Raw genomic sequence first — 27,184 nt, 5'->3', positions numbered from 1 at the left:
TGATAGGAAAGAAAAAGGGAAGTAACTGATGTTTAAACAAAAAGTGCTGATTGGGTTAATTACACATATGTGGCTTAATTACACATATGTGGCTTAAATGTGCTAAAGTGTTTCATATGTTTTAATAAATTTACACTCTGAAATAAAGTTTGATGAAGAAAGGCCGTAAGAGCCCTTGCTTTATAATCAAGATAATCTGCTTTAGTACCACACACACACACACACACACACACACACACACACACATTGGCTGAAGCTGCTCGTCCCGAGCAGAGTCGCAGCGAGCCGGAGCCTAACCTGGCAACACAGGGCATAAGGCTGGAGGGGGAGAGGACACACCCAGGACAGGATGCCAGTCCATCACAAGGCACCCCAAGCGGGACTCAAACCCCAGACCAACCAGAGAGCAGGACCCGGCCAAGCCCGCTGCGCCACCACGCCCTCTCATACTTTAGTACTAATAGACCTTAAAATTTATGCTGTAAATAGTTTATAATATTCTGCAAATACCACAGCTCTTTGTAAACAAACTAGGTTTCCTTAAGAATCACATGTCTGCAACTATGTCTCTTTCTCCTAATGTAATGCACAAATTGTATTTTCTCCGAGATGTACGTCGCTTTGGAGAAAAGCGTCTGCTAAATGAATAAATGTATATGTAAATGTAAACACTGAGTGCCAAATTAAACTATTATCATATTAATAAATTATCCGTTTCACTTGAATCCCTCAAGATTATGTGTATGATATGTGTGTATTACATACTGTATATATGCACATAAGCACACACACAGTGCTGTCTGGAAGTATGTGAAACTCTTGCGTCCTTTAGTTTTCCCATGAAATGGCTATTAATGAGAAGCAGTCTTTCTCATGTGACATAACAAGTGTGTAATGACCAATTCTGTATATTTCTTTGGAGGAAGTCATGCCTGTAGTAGAAAACACAGAAGCAGTGTAGGTGCAAAAATAAAAGAAGCCCATGTTGCACTGGTTACACCAAGTAGGTAAGTAGAATCAGGTGTGTAAATTATAATCATTTAATCATTTAATCAGTTTAAGATTTAACAGTTAAATTTTTAAGCTTATCTTAATATTTTATACAAGAATAATGACCACCCCTACAGGGTTTGCATACTTTCAAGAAGCACTATACCATATATACATTTACATTTATTCATTTGGCTTACGCTTTTCTCCAAAGCAACTTACAATGTTAAGGTCACAATTATTAGAGGCTTACAATCATTTACAGAGCTGGGTGATTTTACTGGAGCAATTTTAGGGTAAGTACCTTGCTCAAGGGTAGTACAGCCATAGGTGGGATCAAACCTGCGACCTTTGGGTCCAAGGGCTCTAACCACTACGCTACCAGCTGTCCCCATATATATATATACACACTTTTTAAATAAAGATGATACCATAGACATTTATTCATGAATAGCTTATAACTTAAGTCATTCTATTATTTTTGCTTTTTTAAAATAAACTATGCTTACAAAGGATCTTACGAAATACCAGATAGCAAGTGGTCCGTCAGAAGTGGAAGTGCAATGGTTTGTCCGCTGCAGGCCTCAACAGAAAAAAAGTATTTTAAAGTCAGGAGAACAGGCAGCCATCGGCCCTCCTTCTGACACCTCTGGTTGCTTCCAGCAGCAAAGTTCTCACTCTTTCAGAGGAACTCGGGGGCCTTGCAAAGACACTGTCAGGCACAGAGGAGCAGTTGGCAATGGGGCTGTACAGTTTCATCAGTGGAGTTCTCAGGTACATGTGCCCCATGAACTATGCAACGCGACACACTTCCCTTCTGGGATCCTACCAGAGACATTCAGGGTTGTTATAGGGAAATGGCGAGAGGGAGAAAAAGAACTAGGGAAAGCATTTCTCCCTACAGACACTATTTGACCCATTTCACTGTATCTGAACCTGGTGTGGTTTCACAGTTTAGTAACTGACATTTTCTGCAGCACAAATGATCTTATAACAGCTGTGTACATTTCTTCAAATACAGTAACAGTTATAAGGTGAGGAAAGACTGTAATTACAATGAAAGGCAAGGTCAAAGGTCAGACTGTTCTCATTTATCTGACACTTTTCTCCAAAACACCTTATGGTGTTAAGCTGCTTACAAATATTGACCCATCTGTAACAGCTGGGTAATTTCACTGGAGCAATTTAGGGTTAAGTACCTTGCTCAAGGGTATTGCAGCTGGAGATGGGATTCAAACCTGTGACTTTTGAATCCAAAGGCAACAGCTCCAACCACTACATGACCAGCTGTCCCAAACAATATTCTCTTGTATTTACATTCACATCTTTGTTGTTCTGAAATAAAGACAGCTGTTTCAAACCTAAAAATATCTCTTTTTCAGCACTTCAGTGATAGGAAAGAAATCTACGACTTCATCTGTTTGCATAGAAAACCTTGGGCGTGTTCCTAAATAAATGAGATCGTAGACTTGTGTTAAAACAAACACATGTATGCTATACATAAGAGTTATAGGTTACAGTACATACATCCGCCACACAAGTACTTGGCAACTCAAGCTCCACTTCCTTTTTTTATTCTTTCAAGAGCAACATTCATATTTATCTTTACAGAGCCACATGTATTGTTTCCTGACCACCGTCTCTTGCTCCATTCATTAGTCATACCAAGGCCAGCCTTCTTGTACACACACACACACACACACACACACACACACACACACACACACACACACACACGCACACGCACACACACAGAGATCACTGTAAACAATGCACTTTAAAAGGTTTCCTCCATTAACAGGAAAGACAAAACTGGGCAGCACTCTTGTCATCTTATTGCTCCAGCTGCAGAACAATAGGAGAAGACCTGGATCGTGTGTTGTCTTCTTTCTGACAGAGAAAGACATCAGGATGGACAGGCCCATCCTCCATTTGTCATTCTACCTCTGGGGACAGCGAACAGAACGTTCAACCACTTTCTGATGCGACCATGACCATGGCCAGGCAGTTCATTCCACTCTTTTCTTTTTTCACTGAACAGAATTTGCGTAAGGTAAAAGGCAAGCAAGAACTGAGCTAGAAACCATCCCATATGTTCCCTCCATCGCCAAACAGCCTTCCATCTGGAAGCGTTGGTGCCCACCTTGTGCACAGCTCTCTGCTCTCCCCATCAGTGTTTTCCCCGTACCGTGTCTCCTTCTCATCACTCGCTCATTATCTCTTTGCACGCACAAAATACAAGGCGTTGGTTTTGGGGTAGTACTTAACATTCTGCTTCTTGTCCATCAAGCCACCGAAGATAATCAGCTCCCCTCGGCCTTGGACCACAGTGTGGAGGCTGGTCTCAGGGGGCCCCAGCACTGGTCCACTGCTGCCCACGACCCCTCCTCCACTCCCAAACACCTTCCAGGAAACAACACCATCTTTGTGGGCCCGAGACACATCCAGCACATACATCTGCATGGGCTTGCAGTTGAGCGACTGGTAAAGGGGCTTGCCAACATTAAGACTCTGGGGTGGGTGGTGGCCCAGGCGCCGAGCAATGGGAGGGATTGAGTGTCCATCGAGCCCGACAGCTTGGGGCGGGCTGCTTGAAGACGAGGAAGTACCCGATGACCCTCCTGTTCCAGTACCTCCAGCCGTTTGAGACTGCATGGCAGACGATGCCGGCGATGACAATGTTGAAGAGAGAGCTTTCACTGCTTCTAGTCCTCGGCGCAGTGCCCCAGGTGACACGCCCCCAGGAGGAGTGTGGGGAGATCCAGGTGGGGTGTGGACACCGTTTGAACTGGCCTGCTCAGGGGCAAAACTCAAGGCAGCTGTGGAAGAGGTAGGGGAGTCCCAGCCCTGATCAGAGGGACCTCGGGTGTGCAGCCGAGGTGGAGGTGAGGCAGCTTGAGCAGGGCTTGTACGCGATGAAGAAGAGGAACCGTTGAGCAAGGAAGGCAGGGGTGGGCTGTCTGAGCCCCGACACGGTGACAACTGTTGTGAGGAGGAGGGGCTCCCATCTCTGGTGCCCCCCCTGGGAGATGGCCGAGGCCTCAGCGTCCCCCAACGGCCATTGACACAGGGCATCTCCTCAGCAGCACCTAGAACCATGCCCCCAGCCCCACCCCGCACTGGGGACTGGGACCGCAGGGATGGTGGGTCTGGGGGTAGCACTGGAGGTGTAGCACTGATTGGGGAGGGGCGGGAATTGAGACTAGGGCTGAGAGGGGCACGGCCTGATGGTGCCTGGGAGAAGACCACCACACACTGGCCCACCTAGAAGAGGGTTTTAATAGAAGAAGACAGAGAGAAAACAATAAAGACAGAGCCTTAAAATATAGCCATTCTTCTCCTAATGGGATTAATTTGTTCTGCGATATCTCCCAGTTAGGCAAAGTCCTGCTGCAAGGAGGTCAAATTCCCACAATTTTTAACAAAAAATAGCAGGTTTCTAGAGAAAAAAAAAAATGTAATTGAAATGTGATCAAAATGTAATGTGTTTTAAGCATGACAATGATAGCACTAATATACTTTACATTTCTAAAAAAAATGACTAAATTCTATCTTAATTATTACAACTGAAGGAATTATGTTGAGTGTAAGGAATGAATAATTCCTGCATGACCTTTGGTCTCCAACAAACCACAAGAGAAACGATTTATTCATAACACTGCAGGGGTATTCATGCTTCAAAAGCTGTTTATTTAAATAAGTGAGTCAATGTTTCCATGTTAATACAGTTTACTTCTGAAGGTTTTTAGCAAATCTGCTTTTTTATTAGTGAGTTGGGTTTACCATAATCAGTGTTATGATTGGTCCAGATTGTCGACGTGACAAAAAGTAGAGCTGGTTTTCTTATGGCAGAAGAATAGTGCCCATGTGCATTGCAGAGTGAAACACACAGTGGGCAGTGAATAAAATTACCTCACTGCCAGGAAAAATGCTATTGCACTGAAAAATGGTACATAGTGTGTATCCACTGTAGAGGTTTTTCATTGTACGGGACCCTGTTATATGAGGTGAAGGCTGTACAAGTCTACAGTTATGTAAAGAATTGACCTATTGGCTCTATTTGAACATGTAGAAAACTTGAGCATGGAATCAGTGGCATGTGGCGTTTCCCAAAACATACCCTGCAGGCTGGGTGGCACCACAGCTCCGGGGCACCATGATCTTCATTCTCCACCCGCAACTGCTGCCAGGACCAGGGGGATGACCTCATGTGCAGAAGCCAGGCATCCTTTAGCAGCTGGGGTAAGAAGACAGGCTGAAGTCAGTACAGAATACAGCCCTGGAGAGACTGCAACATGTTGGCAAAAGCATGAACAGGACACCAAAAGGTATTCTGGCTTCTGAATTTCCGACTCTCCTGATTTAAACTGCAATGGTTATTTTCATAATCAAGTAAAACTGAGCCCCCGACATTAACAGGCAGAGATATTCCCAATCTGGTTTTCTAAACCTAAAGACCTGTGCTAACAAACTCCGTGAAGACGGCTTGTTTACTGTGACTTTACTGTGTTTGGAAAACCCAAACTAGGCAGCTTCATTCAAATATTTACACTGGTTAAAAAGGATTAGCAAATTATCTTTGAATAAACACATATCAAATCAATACATGCAGTGTATTAAAAGAATCACATACACTATTAATGTACTGCAGTTAAAAACAACTTCAGTAAAAACTGACAAAATGTTTTTCTTGTGTCAATGAACAATGTATTTAAAGAATTTACAATTTTACCATATTATGAACATCCAACTTATGAATTTTCAAAGATATAAACATTTTCAAGCGTACTTATTTTTAATTACATTTTCTAAAATTTCAGCTGCAGAGCAAAAATATCCCACATTTCTGTTTTCTGCCAAAAGGAGCAGCTACACACACTCAGAGAGAATCTAAACTCAAGGGGAGTAGGGAGGGGAAGTGGGGGGCTGGCAGTTTCTCCAACCAATTTGTCAGCATGTTTTCCATAAAATACCCAGTGAATAAACAGAGGTCTGTTTCTGTTACTCTATTTTGTCTGTAATCTTAAACATGTTTGTCAGCATTTGGTTTATGAATGAATAAACCTTTATTAATCCCAGAGAGAAATTTGGTCTGGCTGCAGCAGCACACAACATGCAACATAAATACACAAAAAATAGGTACAGACACACACTGAAGAGAGAGAGATATATAAGCAGATAAGAAACAAATAAGGTAGATTAGCCAGTGTATTTACACAAGTTCAGGCAGAGTGAGGATTCATTGTGGAATCTCATGGCTGCTGGTAGAAGCAAGAGCGCAACAGCAACAACGGACTGGTAGAACATTTCCAAAAGAGCTGCATACTGCAACTGCTGTATAATCTGAGAACTCTGGCAGATGAAACAATTTGGTGTTGTAGCTGAAGTCTGAGGTAGACAGGATTATACATCATGCATCAGTCTCCTTCTCATGGGCAGTTTTGTTAAAGTTTACCACAAGACACAGTCAGCATTTAAGGTGAAGCGCTTTTTAATAAGATCTCCCCACATTTTCTTTTGTTGCAACTCGTGGGAGAAAATGACACCATCATGCGAAGAACAGCGCTTTGAATGGGAAGTTGTGTAAATAAGATTTTTCTTATCCATCTTTTTAAAGGACACAATTTTATAGTTGCTTCACATTAATAAAAAGATAAAATAAGCCGTTGTCAATGTTGCATTCTGTCTCTCACCCAATGTTTGCAGTATACAGGGATACTGTATTGTATGAGCTGTTCATGAAAACAGAACTAAGTGCAATAGTCTATTTTCTGTTCATTTCAGCTTTATCTGATGTTTTTTAACATGAACTAACCAGTTAATAAATGTAATGATTGAGCTGTACTAAGATTTTCCTGATTGTGATTTAGTAGATGGACTTCAGAACAATTCTGAATAACAAACTGAAATCCAGTCCCAACTGCATTCGTAAGGTCAGGTACAGTTTCAAAAAATAAAATTTTAATACAAAACTTTAAGAAGAAAATGATCACAAGGTCGTGCAACAAATACAGTGGTACTTCAATGTTTGTGAACCCTTTAGAATTTTCTGCTTCTGCATAAATATGACCTCAAACATGATCAGATTTTCACACAAGTCCTAAAACTAGAGAACCCAATTAAACAAACAGACAAAAACATTATACTTGTTCATTTATTTATTAAGGAAAATGATCCAATGTTACATATCTGTGTGTGGCATGAGTATGTGACACCAGTTATTGATAGCAAAGGCTTACATACTTTTCCCACACATACTGTGGACCAAAAAAAAAAAAAAAACAAGTCAGACTCACAAATTTGTTTGTTCTTACCGAAACGTGGCTAAACAACAATATCCCAGACTCCGCCATTCAGTTGCACGGGCTTACATGCTACCGAGCGGACAGAGATACAGCACTGTCTGGTAAGACTCGTGGTGGCGGCTTGTGTGTATATATTAACAAGGAATGGTGCAACAATGCTGTGTTAGTGTCAAAACACTGCTCGTCGCTGGTGGAGTGTATAATTGTGAAGTGCCGACCCTTCTATCTGCCGAGGGAGTTCACAGCCATTGTCATCGTTGCTGTGTAATACCCCCTTGTGCAAATGCTAAGGACGCGCTTCGCGAACTGTACAGTGCTATCAGCGAGCAACAAACAAATAACCCTCACGGCTTTTTCATAATATCCGGTGACTTTAATCATGCAAACTTAAAGACAGTTTTGCCAAAGCTCTACCAACATGTGAACTTTGCAACAAGAGAAAACAACACATTGGACTTGGTGTACAGGACTGCTTCTAGGACACAGACTGGAACATGTTTAAAGAGGCAGCCACCTACCACGACCACACAGACCTGCAAGAATACACTGAAACAGTGACTGCTTACATCAAAAAGTGCACTGATGATGTGACAGTCACCAAGACCATCACCACACGTGCCAACCAGAAGCCATGGATGACAGCAGAGGTTCGTGGGCTGCTAAAGACCCGTGATGACGCATTCAGATCGGGAGACAAAGCAGTCCTCAAAACAGCAAGAGCTAACCTGTCCCGTGGCATCAAGAAAGCAAAACGGTTATATGCACTAAAAATCAATAATCACTTCAGTGACAGCAAGGACACACGGAGTCTGTGGCAAGCTATTCAGACCATCACAGACTACAAGCCCCTTCCACAGGCCTGTGATGACGACACATCCCTCCCAGATGCACTCAATGAGTTCTATGCACGGTTTGAAATGCAGAATGACAAACCTGCACACAAACTACCCACACCTCCCAATGACCAGGTGCTCTATCTGTCTCCAGTCGATGTAAGGAAGACCCTATCTAGGGTTAACCCACGCAAGGCTGCAGGTCCTGACAACATACCAGGCCGCGTACTGAGAGACTGTGCTGAACAGCTGACAGATGTCTTAACAGACATCTTTAACATCTCATTAAGCCAAGCAGTTGTCCCCACATGTCTCAAGTCCACCACCATCATCCCAGTACCAAAGAAGTCACCTGTGTCCTGCCTGAATGACTATCGTCCCATAGCACTGACCCCAATCATGATGAAGTGCTTTGAGAGGTTAGTCATGCACCATATCAAATCCAATCTCCCCAACACACTTGACCCGCTCCAATTTGCATACCGTCCAAACCGCTCTACGGACGATGCCATTTCCTCCACCCTCCACCTGGCTCTTACCCACTTAGAAAACAAAGACTCTTATGTTAGATTGCTGTTCATCGACTTCAGCTCAGCATTCAACACAATAATCCCACAACAGCTCATCAGCAAACTAAACCTGCTGGGCCTAAATGCCTCCCTCTGTAATTGGATCCTGGACTTTCTAACCGGAAGACCTCAGTCAGTCCGTGTCGGCCACAACACCTCCAGCACTACCACACTACCCACAAGGCTGTGTGCTCAGCCCGCTGCTCTTTACGCTGCTGACCCACGACTGCACTGCCAAGTTCAGCTCCAACCACATCATCAAGTTTGCTGATGACACAACGGTGGTAGGTCTCATCAGCAACAATAATGAAACACCCTACAGAGAGGAAGTGGCACAACTGGTTGAATGGTGTGGTCCAAACAACCTATCCCTCAGTGTGAGTAAGACAAAGGAGGTTGTGATGGACTTCAGGAAGAACTCTGTTGACCACCCCCCACTGACCATCGACAGCTCGACTGTGGAGAGAGTCAGCAGCACTAAATTCCTGGGGGTGCACATTACAGAAGACCTCACCTGGACCACCAACACTACATCACTCTCCAAGAAGGCGCAACAGTGGCTCCGCTTCCTGCGCCGACTTAAAAGAGCAAGTCTCCCTCCTCCCATCCTCACCACATTCTATAGGGGAACAACTGAGAGTGTGCTAACCAGCTGCATCACTGTCTGGTACGAGAACTGTAGTGCAGCAGACCGCAAGACCCTACAGCGGACAGTGAACACAGCTGCAAAGATCATCGGTGCCCCTCTCCCCTCCATTCTGGATATTTTCCTTGCACGATGCTCTAGTAAAGCCACCAGTATCGTGAAAGACCCCACTCATCCCTCTCACAGTCTCTTTCAGCTCTTGCCATCAGGAAGACAGTATCGGCGCATCAGAGCCCGCTCTGCCAGACTGCTCAAAAGCTTTTTCCCCCAGGCTGTGAGAGCCCTCAATTCCAATCACCTTACCCCCCTCTGAAATCTCATCCATAACGTTAGCTCCTAAAACCAGGATCCTCTCTCCCCCCCATCCCACCGCACCACACGCACCACATGAAAACTGTTGGAAACCTCCTGTAGAAACACACTCTTTTCCTCTCTATATGCAAACCACCTGTAGAAACACACTTTTTTCTCTCTATATGCACCAGACACTTTCTTATAAAACCCCCCATGTTACAAGGACTTAATAAGATAACACAAATGTTTACTTGTGAATGCACTACAAATCATATTGCACTACTTACTTCTTAAATACCTCTATTGCACAATATCATGTACAGTTATTATGTAAGTACTTGTATAGTCTGTCTTAGGTTATGTGTATGTATAGTTAACTGTTTATAGTATATGTATATTTAGATTACCGATTTAGTAAGTTAGCTATGTAGGTCTAAAAACTGTCCTTATGTCTAGTGTTGTATGTTTATATTTATGCTTATTTACACAGCACCATGGTCCTGTGAGACACGACATTTCGTCCCACTGTATGCCCACAGGGGGTGCGGTGGTGCGGTGGCGCAGTGGGTTGGACCACAGTCCTACTCTCCAGTGGGTCTGGGGTTCGAATCCTGCTTGGGGTGCCTTGCGGCGGACTGGCGTCCCGTCCTGGGTGTGTCCCCTCCCCCTCCGGCCTTACGCCCTGTGTTGCCGGGTTAGGCTCCGGTTCCCCGTGACCCCGTAAGGGGCAAGCGGTTCTGAAAATGTGTGTGTGTGTGTGTATGTCCACACATGTAGTGGAATGACAATAAAGCTCGACTTGACTTGACAAAATAGATTAATCTCTCTTTAATGAGACACCTCAGCTAGTTTGTCTTTCAATGCTTTGACAGTGCTATGGGTAGTGTGGCCATGGCTGTAATCAGTATGTTTGCACTGTGTCTGCTCCTTTGTTTTGCTGATTAGAATCAGAGCTGAGGAAGCCACTTCGCACAAGAAGGTGAATCCAAACAATAAAATTTCATTGTATATTTCCCCAACTCGGGGTATTCCTTTTCCACATTACATCAGAACTGTGTCAGTCTCTTATCTGCATGTTTCATGTTTAGTTCAGTCTGAGGAGACATCCATCAAATGACCCTGCAATCTGGAAAGAAGCCTGCTGCTGATCTCAGTCATACTGAAAAGGTTGCTGACTCTGTACAATTTAGCTGACCTGGTTTCAATGTTACTGAAGCATGAGTTCAACTGACTTCAGTTGAGACATCTGTGCCATCACAATTTTCAGTACAGAAGCCGTCTGTGTCGCTGGTGGTAAGATGGACGTCAAGTACTGGGAAAGGGTTCATATGTCCATCCTCACATTTCCTCCTCCACAGCATAACCTTCCTTATGAATCCATTCATCTTGACATACATTTCAGGATGCATGTGTCTTTACTTTGTAGGGATAAATAGTTTGACAAAACTATCAGCAAGATACACTAGATATGCAAACAACTCTGGTTCCTTGAAAAATACAGCAAGGGGTTGCAGGTGTACCTTCAAAAAAAGCACATATCTCCAGGAGAACTTTAAACAGTCTCAGAATTTACCATAGGACAGACACCATGCATTAAGCTTCGTGAAGCTGGCCCCCCTACAAACAGCACAAATGGGGAAAAAAAATCACACGATTCATTAGTGCTACATTTGTGCCATTGTTGTTTTTGAGATATTAACTTATTTATTCCAGGAAGTGATGTTACTCAGCCCCCCCACAATGTTGGACACACTTTCTAAACCGCAGTTCTATCTCCTTTGGTTCTGGAGATATTAAAGGTTGTTTACGTGGCACGTGAGGTCACTCCAGTCCCCCTACAACGCTGCAGACACTCAAATTCGGGCTCATTCATGAGTGCTATGTTTGTGCCGATGTGCCATTGAGGACAACAGTTTAATTTCTTCTACTTTTTTTTTTTACATTTATTTACTGAGATACTTTTCTCCAAAGCGATTTCCAATGAACTCTATGTAGTGTTACTATCAGCCCACACACCTTATTCACCAAAGTGACTTACACTGCTAGAGACACTACTTACAATGGGTCACCCATCCATACATCAGTGGAACATACACACTCTGTCACTTACACACTCTGGGTAAACTTGAACAGCATGTCTTCGGACTGCGGGAGGAAACCCACACAGACATGGGGATCGAACCCATGTCCCCTCACACCACTGAGAAACAGCAGCACTACTTGCTGCGCCACCGTGCCATATTTATATTTTTTTTAAATATACAGCATAGCATTTCACGTGACGTTACCCGAATCTGTGAAGCTGGCCTCCCTACAAACAGCACAAAGAAAAGCACATTTTCCTTTATGACTACTTTTGTGCTGGTTTTGTGCCATTCAAATAGCCGTTCTCTTTTTTTACTTATTTTAAATATATAGGAATATATAACCCCAAAAACCCCTTATGAAGAAAATAAAATCAAGGCTTTCGTTTACCCCGCCCGGTATGGGGTCACCGGGGCCCCACCCTGGAGCCAGGCCTGGGGGGGGGGCTCGCATGCGAGCGCCTGGTGGCCAGGTCTATGCCCACGGGGCCTGGCCGGGCTCAGCCCGAAGCCATGACGTGGAGCCGCTCTTCGGTGGGCTCACCACCTGCCGGAGAGACCGTAAGGGGCCGGTGCATTGTGATTTGGGAGGTGGTCGGGGCCAAGTGCCCGGCCGACCCAAACCTCGGGCGCCAACTCTGGTTTTTGGGACTTGGAATGTCACCTCACTGGCAGGGAAGGAGCCTGAGCTGGTGCGGGAAGTTGAGAGATACCGTCTAGATATAGTCGGGCTCACTTCCACCCACAGCTTGGGTTCTGGAACCACTCTTCTCGACAAAGGGTGAACTCTCCACTATTCTGGCGTTGCCCAGGGTGAGAGGCGGCAGGCGGGTGTGGGCTTATTAATAGCCCCCCAGTTTAGCCGCCATGTGTTGGAGTCTACCCCAGTGAATGAGAGGGTCATCTCCCTGCACCTTCGGGTCGGCCTTCTTGGAGTCCCTGGAGGGCGTGCTGGAAAGCGCTCCCACTGGGGACTCTGTCGTTCTACTGGGGGACTTTAACGCCAACATGGGTAGCGACAGTGACACCTGGAGGGGCGTGATTGGGAGGAACGGCCTCCCTGATCTGAACCCAAGCGGTGAGTTGTTACTGGATTTCTGTGCTAGCCACGGTTTATCCATAACGAACACCATGTTCATGCATAAGGGTGTTCATCAGTGCACTTGGCACCAGGACACCCTAGGTCGGAGGTCGACGATCGATTTTGTAGTCGTTTCTTCTGACCTTCGGCCATATGTCTTGGACACTCGGGTGAAGAGAGGGGCTGAGCTGTCAACTGATCACCACCTGGTGGTGAGTTGGATTCGATGGCGGGGGAAAAAGCTGGACAGACCTGGCAGGCCCAAACGTATAGTGAGGTCTGTTGGGAACGTTTGGCGGAGGCCCCTGTCAGAGAGGTCTTCAACTCCCACCTCCGACAGAGTTTCAACCAGGTCCCAAGGGAGGTGGGGGACATTGAGTCTGAATGGACTATGTTCCACGCCTCCACTGTCGGGGCGGCGGTTCGGAGCTGCGGCCATAAGGTCGCCGGCGCCTGTCGCGGCGGCAATCCCCGAACACGGTGGTGGACACCGGAGGTAAGGGATGCCGTCAAGCTGAAGAAGGAGTTCTATCGGGCCTGGCTGGCTCATGGGACTCCTGAAGCAGCTGACGGGTACCGACGGGCCAAACGGAGCGCGGCTCTGGCAGTCGCCGTGGCAAAAACTCGGGCTTGGGAGGAGTTCGGTGAGGCCATGGAGGAAGACTTTCGGTCGGCCTCAAAGAGATTCTGGAAAACCGTCCGGCGACTCAGAGGGGGGAAGCGGTGTTCCACAAATACTGTTTACAGTGGAAGTGGTGCACTGCTGACCTCAGCTGAGGATGTCCTCGGGCGGTGGAAGGAGTACTTTGAGGATCTCCTCAATCCCTCCGACACGCCTTCCGTAGAGGAAGCTGAGGCCGGGGACTCGGAGGGGGACTCGTCCATTACCCTGGCTGAAGTTGCTGAGGTAGTCAAAAAACTCCTCGGTGGCAAGGCTCCGGGGGTGGACGAGATCCGCCCCGAGTTTCTCAAGTCTCTGGATGTTGTGGGGCTGTCTTGGCTGACACGCCTCTGCAGCATCGCGTGGAGTTCGGGAACGGTGCGCCTCTGGACTGGCAGACCGGGGTGGTGGTCCCTCTTTTTAAGAAGGGGGACTGGAGATTGTGTTCCAACTACAGGGGGATCACACTCCTTAGTCTCCCTGGGAAAGTCTATGCCAGGGTACTGGAAAGCAGAATCCGACCGATAGTCGAACCTCAGATTCAGGAGGAGCAATGCTGTTTTTGCCCTGGCCGTGGAACACTGGACCAGCTCTATACCCTCACTAGGGTGCTGGAGGGTTCGTGGGAGTTTGCCCAACCAGTCCATATGTGTTTTGTGGACCTGGAGAAGGCATTCGACCGTGTCCCTCATGGCATCCTGTGGGAAGTACTTCGGGATTATGGGGTTCGGGGCTCACTGCTACGGGCTGTTCGTTCCCTGTATGACCAGAGCAGGAGCTTGGTTCGCATTGCCGGCAGTAAGTCAGACCTGTTCCCGGTGCATGTTGGACTCCGCCAGGGCTGCCCTTTGTCACCGATTCTGTTCATTATCTTCATGGACAGAATTTCTAGGCGCAGCCAGGGAACGGAGGGTGTCTGTTTTGGTGGCCGCGAGATCTCGTCTCTGCTTTTTGCGGACGATGTGGTCCTGTTGGCTTCATCAAGTCAAGACTTGCAGCGTGCACTGGGGAGGTTTGCAGCCGAGTGCGAAGCGGCGGGGATGAGAATCAGCACCTCCAAATCCGAGGCCATGGTTCTCAGTCGGAAAAAGGTGGATTGCCCCCTCCGGGTTAGGGGGGAGTTGCTCCCTCAAGTGGAGGAGTTTAAGTATCTCGGGGTCTTGTTCACGACTGAGGGAAAAATGGAGCGGCAGGTTGACAGACGGATCGGTGCGGCGTCCGCAGTAATGCGATCATTGTACCGGTCTGTTGTGGTGAAGAGGGAGCTGAGTCGTAAGGCGAAGCTCTCAATTTACCGGTCGATCTACGTTCCTACCCTCACCTATGGTCATGAACTCTGCATCATGACCGAAAGAATGAGATCGCGGATACAAGCGGCAGAAATGAGTTTCCTCCGCAGAGTGGCTGGGCGCACCCTTAGGGATAGGGTGAGGAGCTCAGTCACCCGGGAGGAGCTCGGAGTAGAGCCGCTGCTCCTCTGCATCGAGAGGAGCCAGTTGAGGTGGCTCGGGCATCTGTTCCGGATGCCTCCTGGACGCCTCCCTGGGGAGGTGTTCCGGGCATGTCCCACTGGGAGGAGGCCTCGGGGCAGACCCAGGACACGTTGGAGAGACTATGTCTCCCGGCTGGCCTGGGAACGCCTTGAGGTTTCCCCAGAGGAACTGGAGGAGGTGTGCGGGGAGAGGGAAGTCTGGAGGACTCTGCTCGGACTGCTGCCCCCGTGACCCGTCCCCGGATAGCGGAGGAAGATGGATGGATGGATGGATATAACACGTGACATCACTCTGGTATTTCAGATTTCAGGTATTAGCGATCATATGACACATTATTTGTGGCGATATCCATAATATGGATATTATGACGCCCAGTCTGTGTGACACTACTGCCTTTTTACCTGTCCCACTGTACTCAGCGATCCATGTTGTGCTCGAACACGATGGAAAAACTGGTGCAGTTCAATGAACAGTATTGATTCGCCCAGTTCGACATGAGCGAAAAACCAACACTGTACAATTTACATTAAGTTTTTTTATATGAACAGAACTCAAAACGGACAAATTCACTGCAATGTTTCCAGAGTCCCATGTACAGAACATGTATTTTTTTTGTAAAATAATGCCAGAAAACAAACAAATAAATAATGTGCTGGAAAATGGCTTAAAACAAAAATTATACAATATCAAAGTGCAAGGTCTTTTTTTGGAAAGTTTCAAAGTTAGTGAATTCCAGCAGACATGATACATAAAATCAATAACGGGCATCACAATGACAAATACAACTTTACCAAGTAGTGGGAAAAGTTGGAAACGTGGCTTTTGGCAAATCTTTTGAGGAAAAAAGTTATGAATACGTCAAACTAATCTTACATGCCCAGTTCGAACCAGTTTAGAGAGGAGATTAGTCATCAAAATGTTACAATTATCACAATACTTTAAAGAAGTGAAAAAAAATCAAAATGGACACTGTACCGTAAACACATACACTGAAAAAAAAAATAAGGTGCAGGGTCCTAGCATCCTTTTTTTTTGGGGGAGGGTGTCCATGTGACATCACAGACAGTGTTACTATACTATTAAAATGTATTTTATCAACATTCATTAGTAAAAATATGTCCAAAAACGAAAATGATATGGAAAGAAACTTTAGACTGCACAACTACATACAAACGCTATACCATAGAATGAGGCCGCATCTGGGTCCGAGTGCTACATTAGTGGAGGTCGGGAGGCGTGACTGTCCACGCTCAGAATAACTTCAAAACAGGAGTGAGAGAACGAGCAATTTGCCAGCACATTTTTAATTCTTTATGTTCTCTGTTAAGTTGGCATTGCTTTACAAAAAAAAAAAAAAAGAAAAAAAAGAAAAAGAAATACAGGCGTAGAAAGGACTCAAGTTCTTTTTGTCATTCCTCTATACAGCTTGTGTACAATGGAACAAAATGTTGTTTCTTCGGAGACCATGGTGCAACACAACATAGCACAAGACAAACAAACAGACAGGACAGGATGTGGACGCGGGTATGGCTGCGAGCTGTAGGCAGTTGTGTAGTGTAGCATAGTGCTGAGTTAATTGTTCGATGGTGTCAGGTGAACGTTGGGAGGCAGCTGCGTGTTGAGTACTCTGACTGCCTCAGGGAAGAAACTGTTGCAGAGTCTGCTAGTGGTGGCGCAGATAGATGCTCCTGTACCTCCTGCAAGATGGGAACAGGACGAAGAGTCTATGGGAGGGGTGAGAGGGTTCGTCCACAATGCTGGTAGCTGTCACGTCCACGCCCACAACACAAGCAACAACACCTGACTCTGCACTAGCTCCTGAGTAATTGCTCACCCTGTAAAGACCCTCTTCAGCTCCCGTACCGTTGCGGAATCTCATTTGGGACAACCGCGTTACTTTGCACGCACACTTGCTCTATTCTCTGTTCACGATCTCCGGTTTTTTGACTCTTTGCTTCATTTTCTGACCACGTGCATGGATCCTCGTTCCTGTCCTGTTCACCCATCGACCGACCCTTCGCCTGTCCCTGGTTTTGAGAACTTTCCTCTTCCCTCAACTTCAGACGAGCAACGCTGCACTTGGGTACAGCCGTCCCGGCTCCCTCTGTTCCGTGTGACAGTAGCCTTGCAGATGCAGTTTTTGTACGTGGAGTCGATGACAGGAAGAGGGACTCCGATCTTTTCAGCTGTTCTTACCACTCGCTTCCCATACCACACGGTGAGACAGCTGGTCAAGATGCTCTCTATGGTCCCTACGTAGAAAGTAGTGAGGATGGGAGAGGGAGTTCGGTTCTCTTCAGCCTTCCTAAGAAATGGAGATGCTGCTGGGCCTTCTTGGCTAGGCAGGTGGTGTTCAGGTTCCAGAAGAGGTCCTCCGTCATGTGCACACCAAGAAACTTGGAGCTTTTGACTCTCTCCATAATTGTTCAATTGATGTGCAGAGGTGAGTGGTCTACTCAGGTCCTCCTGAAGTAAAAAATTCTCTTTAGTCTTAAAATTTAGAGATAGATTGTTGTCCCTACACCATTTTGCAAGCTGGTTCACCTCCTCTCTGTATGCTGACTCATTGTTGCCGATAAGGCCCACAACTGTAGTGTCATCAGCAAACTTGATATGATTTGAACTGTACTTTGCAACACAGTCATGAGTCAGTAGGGTAAACAGCAGTGGACTGAGCACACAGCCCTGGGTAGCGCCAGTGTCCAGCATGGTGGTGCTGGAGGTGAAGTTGCCAATCCTGACGGACTGTGGTCTCCCAGTCAAAAAGTCCAGGATCCAGTTGCAGAGGGAGGTATTCAGACCCAGCAGGCTCAGCTTTGTAATCAATTTCTGAGGGATGATTGTGTTGCATGCTGAACTGAAGTCAATGAACAGCATCCCTACATAGTTGTCCTTTTTGTCCAGATGGGTCAGGAAAAGGTGGATGGCAGCAGATATGGTATCTTCTGTTGAACGGTTGGGAGGGTAGTCATACTGGAATAGGTCCGGTGTGGTTGGAAGACTGCTATTTATGTGTTTCATGACTAGCCACTCAAAGCACTTCATGATGATAGGCATGAGTGCAATCCGTCGGAAGTCATTCAGACAGGACACCGATGATGTCGTTGGCACAGGGATAATTGTGTCGTCTTGAAGCATACAGGGACAACTGCCTGGCTCAGGGAAATGTTGAAGATGACCGTGAAGATATCTGCAAGCTGAAAAGCATATTCCCTGAGTACCCGGCCAAGTATGTTGTCAGGATCCGCAGCTTTCTGTGGGTTGACTCTGGACAGAGTCTTCCTGACATCTGCTGCAGACAAAGTACCCAGTCGGTGGGAGTTATGGTGGCTTTACCTGCCGGCATGTTGCTCTGTGCTTCGAACCATGTCTAGAAATAATTCAATGCATCTGGGAGCGAGGCGTCGCCATCACAGACAAGTGATGTAGCTTTTTAGTCTGTGATGGCCTGAATGCCTTGCCACTTGCGCTTTGTGTCCTTGGAGTTTAGAAAATGACGGATTCTTCCTATGTAGTTGCGTAGACTCTGGAAACGCTGCAGTGAATTTGTACGTTTTGAGTTCTGTTTTTCATTTGTTGTGTTGACCTGGGGGAATCAATTCTGTTCTTTGAACACCAGCCGTTTTTCCATCGTGTTCGACCACAACATGGACCGCTGAGTGAAGTGAGACAGGTAAAAAGGCAGTAGTGTCACACAGACTGGAAGTCATATCCATATTATGAATATCGCCAGAAATAACGTGTCATATAGTCACTAATACCAGAAATCTGAAATAGCGAAGTGATGTTGCATGTTATATATCCCTATATATTTTAAAAAGTAAAACAGATAGGACCGTGGTTCGAACGGCACAAACGGGCACAAGTGTAGCACTAACGAAAAATTTGTTTTTCTTTATTTGTGCTGTTTGTAGGGGGGCCAGCTTCACAGATCTGGGTCACATCACGTGTCATATTATGCTTTATATTTAAAAAGTAAGCGATAGAAGCGTGGTTTGAACGGCACAATTGTAACACAAACGAAAGAGCCCAAATTTGAGTGTCTCTGGCATTGTGTGGGGGGGGGGGGGGGGGGGGTGACATCACTTCCTGGAAAAAATGTTTATATCTGAAAAACAGCAGCACAAATTCTAATTTTTACGCAACAAACGAAAAATGAGCTCTTTTTTGTTCTGTTTGTAGGGAGGCCAGCTTTATAGATCCCAGGCACCAGTATGAAGCAGTAGCTGCTCATGCTCTGATCCAATGTCTTGAAAGAATATGTAATTCAAAGGCTTGGATTAGATGAAGTTTATCAATGTAATTGCATTGTCCAAAACAGCACTTAACTCAGGGCTCATTCCCTTAATGGCCAATGCCTCCTGTTGAATAATGCAGTGTGTTTGCTCTATGTCAGGCTTCACCTTCTTGACAAGCCTGCATAGCCCATGCACTGTCCCTGTTATTGTTGCCAATATGGCTGCACAATCTCCAATCCAGATCACTGTCCTTGAAAAAATGACCCTTTCAGAAAAATCACGTGGCTTTCTCAGAAGCTTCTTGCAAAACAGAATGTTCTCATTTATAAGACATTATTCTTTGTAATGTCCAAAGGCAACCATTAGTGCGTTCCTGCTAATGCTTGATTTGTCCAACTGCAATATGAACTAACCTGCTTGTTTAAGTTTATCCCCTGCATGGTTAACAATATTAAGGGACACATCACCCATCCAGCAGCAGACTTTTTTTAAATAATGGAACTGTTTTCATTGCATCAGCTGCTATCATCATTTCCTCCAAAATTACAGCTGTAGAGAATGAGTTTGTCAGCAATGTAATTGCATTACTTTGACTTCACCATAGGTAGCAACATATCAAAAGAATCCTCCAGTGCTTTGACTGACACGCTCATGGCTTTCTTCAGTTTGTTTTGACTTCACTTGTTCACCAACAATTTTGCTAAGAAAAAGTCTTACCAACATAACAGGGTTGTTTTGGTGCTCAGGTGATGTTGTCGATGGGATGGCTTCGTGGAACCATTTGGTAACACTTCACCACAGGAAAAAACAGTGGCTGGGGTGGTTGTGACCTTAAAGCCATACCAAACATACTGATCTTGGAATCAGCGATGTGTGGGCTTTGTCTCCTTTTTTTTCCCCTCCATAGGTTCACCTAAGTTTCAGTTCATACCATTCCTGCCATTTGGAGTGGCAGCAGTCAAACATTTCAACCATTTATCCATTAACGCTCTACTTTTGCTCCCTAGCTTTCACAACTCTTTGTCATAAGAAGTCATTTTACAAATGATACAGATAGACAGAACTAGAGATATGTGCTATGAGACAAGCATAATTATTGTGAAAAGCAGGGTAGGATAGACCTCAATGTCAACAAGATCTCAGCTATTGGGCCTTTTATTTTGTGCCTAAAGTGAAACAGCTGACTTTTTTTTTTTTTTTTTTTAAATGTCAAGTATGAATTTCTATTTTTTAAATTTAATCCACAATTTTCCCTCACACACCCCTGGGGTACAGTACCCCAACTGGGAATTACTGATCTATAAAAGTATAATACAAACACAGATCCATTAATTTGTTGGATAGGCTTCTTTAAGTCTCAGCTACAGCTTTTATAAATTAAAAAATACTCTTGTAATCCATCTTACATCAAGATTCAAACCAATTAACTAATTTAAAATAAAATGGTTAAAAATAATTATTTGATACTGATTGTTGTCTGATTTGTCCCATAAACACGGGAAATGTTCCTGATCTTGTACTGCTCACAGGCACTCAATAACCCCACAGACACAAGCTGAAAACAGTGAGTTGAGGTAATTAGGTCTCACAGTCCTACTCTGTTTGGGTGCTCTGGACTGGCAACTAATGCATGGATGTGAAAACACTGGTAATGTTAACAGCAAGAAATTTTTGAAAATAGTGAAGTAAATATAAAAAGAAACAAATGGTACTTCTGCAACACAAGGACCCAGTATATCAGAGGCGGAGGGGGGGAAGGTCTAATGTTAACAGCGAGGTGGCACGGTGGCACAGAAAGTTTGGCCTGTGCCTGTTCTCTGGTGGGTCTGGGGTTCAAGTCCCAGTGCCTTGAGACGGACTAGCGTCCCGTCCTGGTTGTGTGCCCTCCTTTTCCAGCCTTGTGCCCTGTATTGCGGGGTTAGGCTCCGGTTCACCGTGACCCCGCTTGGGACAAGCGGTTTCAGTCAATGTGTGTGTGTAATGTTAACAGCACTGCATTACCTAAGCATTTCTCTAGTATCATGAAGTGACAGATTAAAATAGTACTTCATGCACATAACTGTGATATTGAGCCTGATGGAAACTCAGTTGAATGTTTAGGTCATTAACAGAATGCTATTTAATAAGAGTTCCAGCTGCTGTTAAGTTGTGTGATATGGGCCAATCTCAACTTTCGGTGTACAGTCTGGCTTTAAAATGCAAATACATAATTTTGAGTATCACTGGCACATTGAGTATTACTTTGCCGCAAATAAAAGCGTGCTTAAATATCTGTCCTTCAGGATAAACTGTACTGTCTGCCCTTGAAGCCCAATTTCTAAACTGGCTGCCATAGCAACTGACTGATTTGTCAATCAATAGTCTTCAGCAAAAGCAAGCACAAAATCGCAGTGTGAAAATTGTTTCTGTACAGCCTAATTTAGCCTTTTCACATGACACAACAATGCAATCATTCAGTGTATGTATTCTTACCAATTAGAAGGACAATTTTGAGTACCACTGTGGATTATCCTATATGCCAATTAACTAAGTGGACCACTTCCATATTTAGCTTCACTCAGCCCGTACATGAGACTGAACATGAGAATGAGACGAACTGAAACAGATCAACTGAAACTGGAAAGTGTGGAGATTACGTTGCAGTACATTTGATGCAGATTTAAAATACAAATGCAACTGTACACACTTTGAGCCACATATGTCTTACACCATTTGGTCATAAGAAAGTGCCCCCTTCCAGCACAGTGTATTTCTGGTCCCACTGCACACAAAACTCAATATTTTGCATTTCTCACAAAATTAACTTTGAATTTGTTTTATAATTATTCACTTGTGACCTTGTCAAATGATACTCACAGCATTAGGACCTCCGCAGCCTCCCAGAATCAACAGCGTTTCGTCATCAATCACGATCTTTGAAATGACAGAAGAGGCTTGCATATTAACATGGAACAAAGTAAAAAAAAAAAAAAAAGATAACATGTGGATGAAGACAAATCTGGAGACAGTTCTAAAAATGTGCACCTGTGACTGGCCCCCTCGGGGATGTGGGGAAGATCCGAATATAGGTGGTTTGAACCAAGACCACTGCTCCAGATCCAGAACCCACACCTCATTACTCCTGTCAAAAAGAAGCAGATGTGGTGGTGTGTGACCAAAAGAAAACCTGTGTGCTTGGGATATGGTTTACAAGTCAAACATCAGTTTTACATTTAAAGTGTGAAACTTCAGGAGTTACATACATTTGCCGTGCACCAAGGGAACCTCCAAACACTATCATGTTGCTGCCTATAACAGAGGAGGAATGCCCCGCCATAGGTGGAGGTCCATGGGTGGTTACTATGCAGTTCCACCTGGAGGTTAAAGAAAGAATGGGATAGGGAGGGTCAGTCCAGCTGGGTTACATTTGTCTCTTGTCCTTCACTCTTTTGCTTTCAAACTCACCAGTTCTTGGATGGAGAGTATGTGTGGATCTCATCAAAGAACCTTTCTGGCTGGTGTAGGGGGTACGGGCTGGGACGGGTCCAACCCCCAAAAAGGACCAACAGGTCCTGGTACACAACAAGTGTTGCCCCTGCCTTTGGTGAGGGGTAAGAGCCTAAAGGGGCCAGAGGGAGAGTTCATGATTCCTTATGTTCACAATTACAAGGCCAGAAAGACTTAAAAACAAATACTACTCCCTGTGAGTCAAGAGGACAAAAAGGTGCACACCAGCAACTGTCCTTGGAGCTGGCCCAGGACACGTACCTGATGCAAGTGGTCGGATCCACTCTTTGCTGTTGAGGTCAAGCCTCCAAAGGTCATTGAAGGCAGCATTGCAGCTGCTCTGGGTGCAGCCTCCAAACACATACATTGACTGGTTTAGGTCGTAATAACATGCACCTACAGAAAAAAAGGGGTTGAAAACTAGTTAATTTCTTCCATAGACATCTGCTTCTTAATGAAAAAGTAAAAAAAAAGATGAGTAGAAAAAGGATCTTAGCTGTACTTAGCTGATCTTAGCAATTAAACACAATATTGCAAGTAAACCATTGATAATGTGACAACTGTAAAGGAAAGGAATACTGACTATGTGAGAAGCGCTGTGTAATGGGAGTGCCAGGGTAAGGGTATGTACGGCTCTCCCACTGGATATTACCCTCCTGTATGGCCTTCAGAAAACCATGGTAACACTGGTGTGCCACACCTTAAGGGATGAGGTAAGAAAGGCAGAAGACAAGATTAAATTCCTAGTGTAATAAAACATTTTTAAAAAGTGGTTTCATACAGTCACACTCCAAAGCTAATGGTGCTATAGATGAGATGAAAGGTTGTTACCATGGTACAGCCTTATCTTCATCAATGATAATGCTCTGCATTATACTATGCTATGTTGATGTACACGCAGCCTATGTTTTCCTATGTTTGCTGGCAGTCGTAACTGTCAGAGCAAATCATAAAAAGATTTAAACAGACTTAAGCCCCATAAGCCAGCATACCTTTAATAAGTCGATACCACTTTTTACACACTAGGGCAGCAGTCTTGTGCTCCTGGTAGGGAGACAGGAAGGACAGGATATACTCCAGCACCTCCTCAGGTAGCTCTCCCATTGCTCTCTTACACGTTTTCTCCTTGTCTCCAGTACCAGGCGTTGCATCTTCCTGTACCATGGTGACCTGTCCAGGTCCTTCCCCGAACTCCTCTGTGTCCATAGCAACAGAACCATTGTGTTCCTTATCTGAAGCACAGGACATGCTGACCATTGGAGAACCAGGGGACAAAATCAGAAAGAATGAAGAGTGTCGTGAGACATCCACAGCATTTCACTTGTATTCAAAAAAACCACCACGTGGACAAGTTTGAATCCAAGTTGTGAGGGACGGTCAAGGAAGATCTGAGAGGGGTCATGCAAGTACTGATTATCGATCTATTAATCTGAAGATTATCTTTCACTCACTGCCAGGTCACCACCACCATGAAGTACAGTTAACAACTCTATTACGTCTTATACTTATTGAAGTACTTTGAGTCGGTCTTCAGGGTAGAATGCTAAATAGGAATAAACTATACTGCATCGTGTTGTAATTAAACTGAAATGGTCATCAATTAAGCAAGTCACAATAATAATGACTCAGGACTAATCTGAATATATTTAAGAACTTTGATCAACAATGTCTCAGTAAATTCTAAATGCTGTGGTCAGCACAGAAGTCAGTCCCTGGTTCCCAGATGCAGAAAAAAGAGAGCACAAGGAGATGATAATGCACTGCGACGCCAGAGAAATGATGGCAAATGAGGTGGAAGTCCATGCACGGAAATGCAGACAAAGCATAAATAGCAAAACTCTCTCTACTACATTCTGTATTTTAAAGGTCGATGAAAATACCTCCTCTGCAATAATGTGAAATAAAAAAAAAACATACATTTCAGGATAACTACATTTCTGTGTCAACTGGGGAGAGGAGATAAATAAGATTTTATGCAGGAACACCTGGCACTAATCAATAGGATTTAATATTAAACTTGGACATTGAGCTGTAAGTTCAATAGAAGAAAGCCTGATATTGCCTCTCCATTTTCCATCTCTGCAGAAAGGAAAAATGACTGATCTTCAAAGTGCTCCTCTGTTTTTACTGTACTATATTTATACCACAGGCAGCTATTCATATTCCAGCTCTTAAAGTACAGTGTTTAATGTCTGACCCTTGACTAGTCAGCGATATCTGGCCAACAGAACAGTTGCTAGTGTAGTGGTTAGGGCTGCTGCCTTGGACTCAGAGGTCACAGGATCAAATCTCACTTTTGGCTGAAGTACCCTTGAGCAAGGTACTTACCCTAAATTGCTCCAATAAAACTACCCAGCTGTACAAATTAGTAAATAATTGTAAGCTTGTCACAATTGTAACCTTAACATTTTAAGTCGCTTGGAGAAAAGCGTCAGGTAAACGAATTAATGTAAATCATAAAGTACATCTTTAACAGAAGCTCCTAGCACAATCATTTTCATATTTTACCAGACACACTGGGAGATGACTGGAAAAATATTCATTGGCAAGCCTGCTGTAACACAACACACACCCTTGTTCATGACAGGCTACTTTTAATGATATGATCATGTTTGAAGCTGTAGAAAGAAGCTGCTTGAACACAGTGGTTCTGTCACTGCTCGACCCCACACACACGCGGGTGGTATGCTGAAACACACCGCAATGAGCCTCACAATCGAAGGAATATTTTAAAGCGTGAATAGTAACGGACACATTAAACAATGCAGGGTAATGAGTGTGCACGCGCAGCAACAAGGTTGCTGAACCAGGCCACCGCCGCCACAGACAGAGACATCCGTCTGCGTCCCCCGTCCAGGACCCCTCGCTGCTCACCTCGGCCCGCCGCAGCCGGCCTCCCTGCGGCTTCCCGCCACCGCCTCCGAGGCGGGCCGCTCCGTAGGTGCCACTCGACGGCAGCAGCCCCACCCCGAGAGCTCCTGCTCGAGCACCCAGGACCGGCGGCGGCGCAGGCAGCACTTCCACCCCGCTCGCTGCGTTCCTTCAGCTGCCACCGCGGGGAGAATGGGGGGGAAGGAATCCCCTTTCTGCCCGTGTCCCTCCGCAGACTTGCGCGTTTTCCGCCCACCCCACTCAACCAGTGCCCCCTTTGCTGCAATTTCATCTACAGTCACTTTCGTAATGGTCGCAGCCGCTCGCTCGTCGACAACCACAGAAACGCCATCTTCCCGGGCGGCAGCATCACTTTTCCCCACAGCGTCGGGAGCGCGCACGCGGAGCACGCCGGAAGTAGCAGGAGCGAGCCCGTCTAGCCCGGCCCGTGATAGAGGAGACGCGCACGAGGAGTCAGGGCAGCATCCGCGTGAACGAGCACAGCCGGAAAAGACTTAAATATAATCGTTACGTTGTCATTGAAGGAGTCACCTCCAAAAATTAGTTATGTACAGTGGTTTTACCAAGTGTAAAATAATTATTTTAAGAGACATTTGTTCAAACAGGTGAATGACAAATTTTGTGTTGTAAACGCAGTTTGTACTTTTAATTATGAACGTAAACGATAAAATGAGAACACGATGTTACACATTCCCTGTAGTATTCAAATTGTATCAACATTCCCTATAATTACGAATTACACTAACATTTTTCCAATCTATTTTTATTGTGATCTCATGTGCTGTAACACTAAATTATCAGAGCCAAAATTAGTTGTCAAATACAGAAAATGAAAAACTGAAATATGCCACTTGCATAAATACTCAAACCCCACACATTAATATTTTGTTCTGATTCTGATGTACTTGTTTTTTCTTGCCTTATGCCAGTATTAAACAATCTATAAAAATGAATTGAATTAATATTTAGTGAAGCCACATTTTGCTGCAGTAACAGCTTCAAGTCTTTTGGTCCAAGTAAGCAGTGTTGCACACTATTTTTTGCACACCGCAAGCTATTTTTCCCATTATCTTGGTAAATCTGTAGCAGGCTGCTCCTATTGGTTGGAGGACACTTGTGGATGGCAATTTTCAAATAGTGCCACAATTCTCAGTGGGACTGAGGTTAGGACTGACTGGGCCACCGTAAGACATTCACCTTTTTGTTTTTGAGCTATTCAGTGTTGCGTTGGTCATGTACTTGGGATGACTGTCCTGCTAAAAGGTGAGCTTTCTCCCAAGCTTCAGGTGCTCAGCAGACTGAAGGGTCAGCTATTGCCTATTGGCTGTCAGGTACCATCAATAGAAGATGTGTTCACTACCAGGGCAATGAAGAGAGCTGGCAAGATTACTGGTGATCCCACCATCCCAGAAGTCACCTCTTCATCAAACTGCCATCTCAAAGGAGGTACAAATCCATCAGCCCTTGGACTTCACGGAATCTCTGCAGCTTCCTTTCTGAAGCCATCCAACCAAGAAATGTCAACAACCACCTGTCCCGAGCGGGGTCGCGGTGAGCCGGAGCCTTATCTGGCAACACAGGGCGCAAGGCCAAAGGGGGAGGGGACACACCC

The 27,184-nt window shown here is 45.1% G+C and overlaps 1 protein-coding gene across 3 annotated transcripts; it reads right to left on the bottom strand.

Annotated features, from left to right (window-relative positions):
- Window positions 1-2,347: 2,347 nt before the first annotated feature.
- Window positions 2,348-25,949, bottom strand: LOC108928050 (F-box only protein 42-like). 3 transcript variants are annotated; one of them, XM_029249475.1, is made up of 10 exons: window positions 25,555-25,815; window positions 23,673-23,929; window positions 23,264-23,380; window positions 22,942-23,076; window positions 22,639-22,792; window positions 22,437-22,547; window positions 22,219-22,315; window positions 22,051-22,107; window positions 5,111-5,227; window positions 2,348-4,254 (listed from the first exon to the last, which is right to left on the bottom strand). In XM_029249475.1, the coding sequence occupies exons 2-10, from the start codon at window positions 23,926-23,928 to the stop codon at window positions 3,205-3,207; spliced, it is 2,094 nt and encodes a 697-aa protein (XP_029105308.1). In that variant the 5' UTR covers window position 23,929; window positions 25,555-25,815; the 3' UTR covers window positions 2,348-3,204. The 3 variants fall into 3 exon arrangements, with proteins under 3 accessions (XP_029105308.1, XP_029105309.1, XP_029105307.1); XM_029249476.1 differs by having other exon boundaries at window positions 23,796-23,929; XM_029249474.1 differs by lacking the exon at window positions 23,673-23,929 and having other exon boundaries at window positions 25,555-25,949.
- Window positions 25,950-27,184: the final 1,235 nt, after the last annotated feature.

The sequence above is a fragment of the Scleropages formosus genome, chromosome 25 (assembly GCF_900964775.1).
Source record: "Scleropages formosus chromosome 25, fSclFor1.1, whole genome shotgun sequence".
In the NCBI taxonomy this organism is placed as follows: domain Eukaryota; kingdom Metazoa; phylum Chordata; class Actinopteri; order Osteoglossiformes; family Osteoglossidae; genus Scleropages; species Scleropages formosus.
The sequence above is the reverse complement of the archived record's forward strand: the minus strand, read 5'-3'. Positions and strand labels throughout refer to the sequence as shown.

Bases quoted from the DNA above. Each gene is read 5' to 3' on its own strand.
- LOC108928050 (XM_029249474.1), bottom strand. From the start codon at position 25,843: ATGAAATTGCAGCAAAGGGGGCACTGGTTGAGTGGGGTGGGCGGAAAA. The intron at 23,077-23,263 runs GTCAGTATTCCT...TTTTTTCTGTAG, and splicing joins TACACAGCGCTTCTCACATA to GTGCATGTTATTACGACCTA. The intron at 22,108-22,218 runs GTGCACATTTTT...GTCATTTCAAAG, and splicing joins CCCGAGGGGGCCAGTCACAG to ATCGTGATTGATGACGAAAC.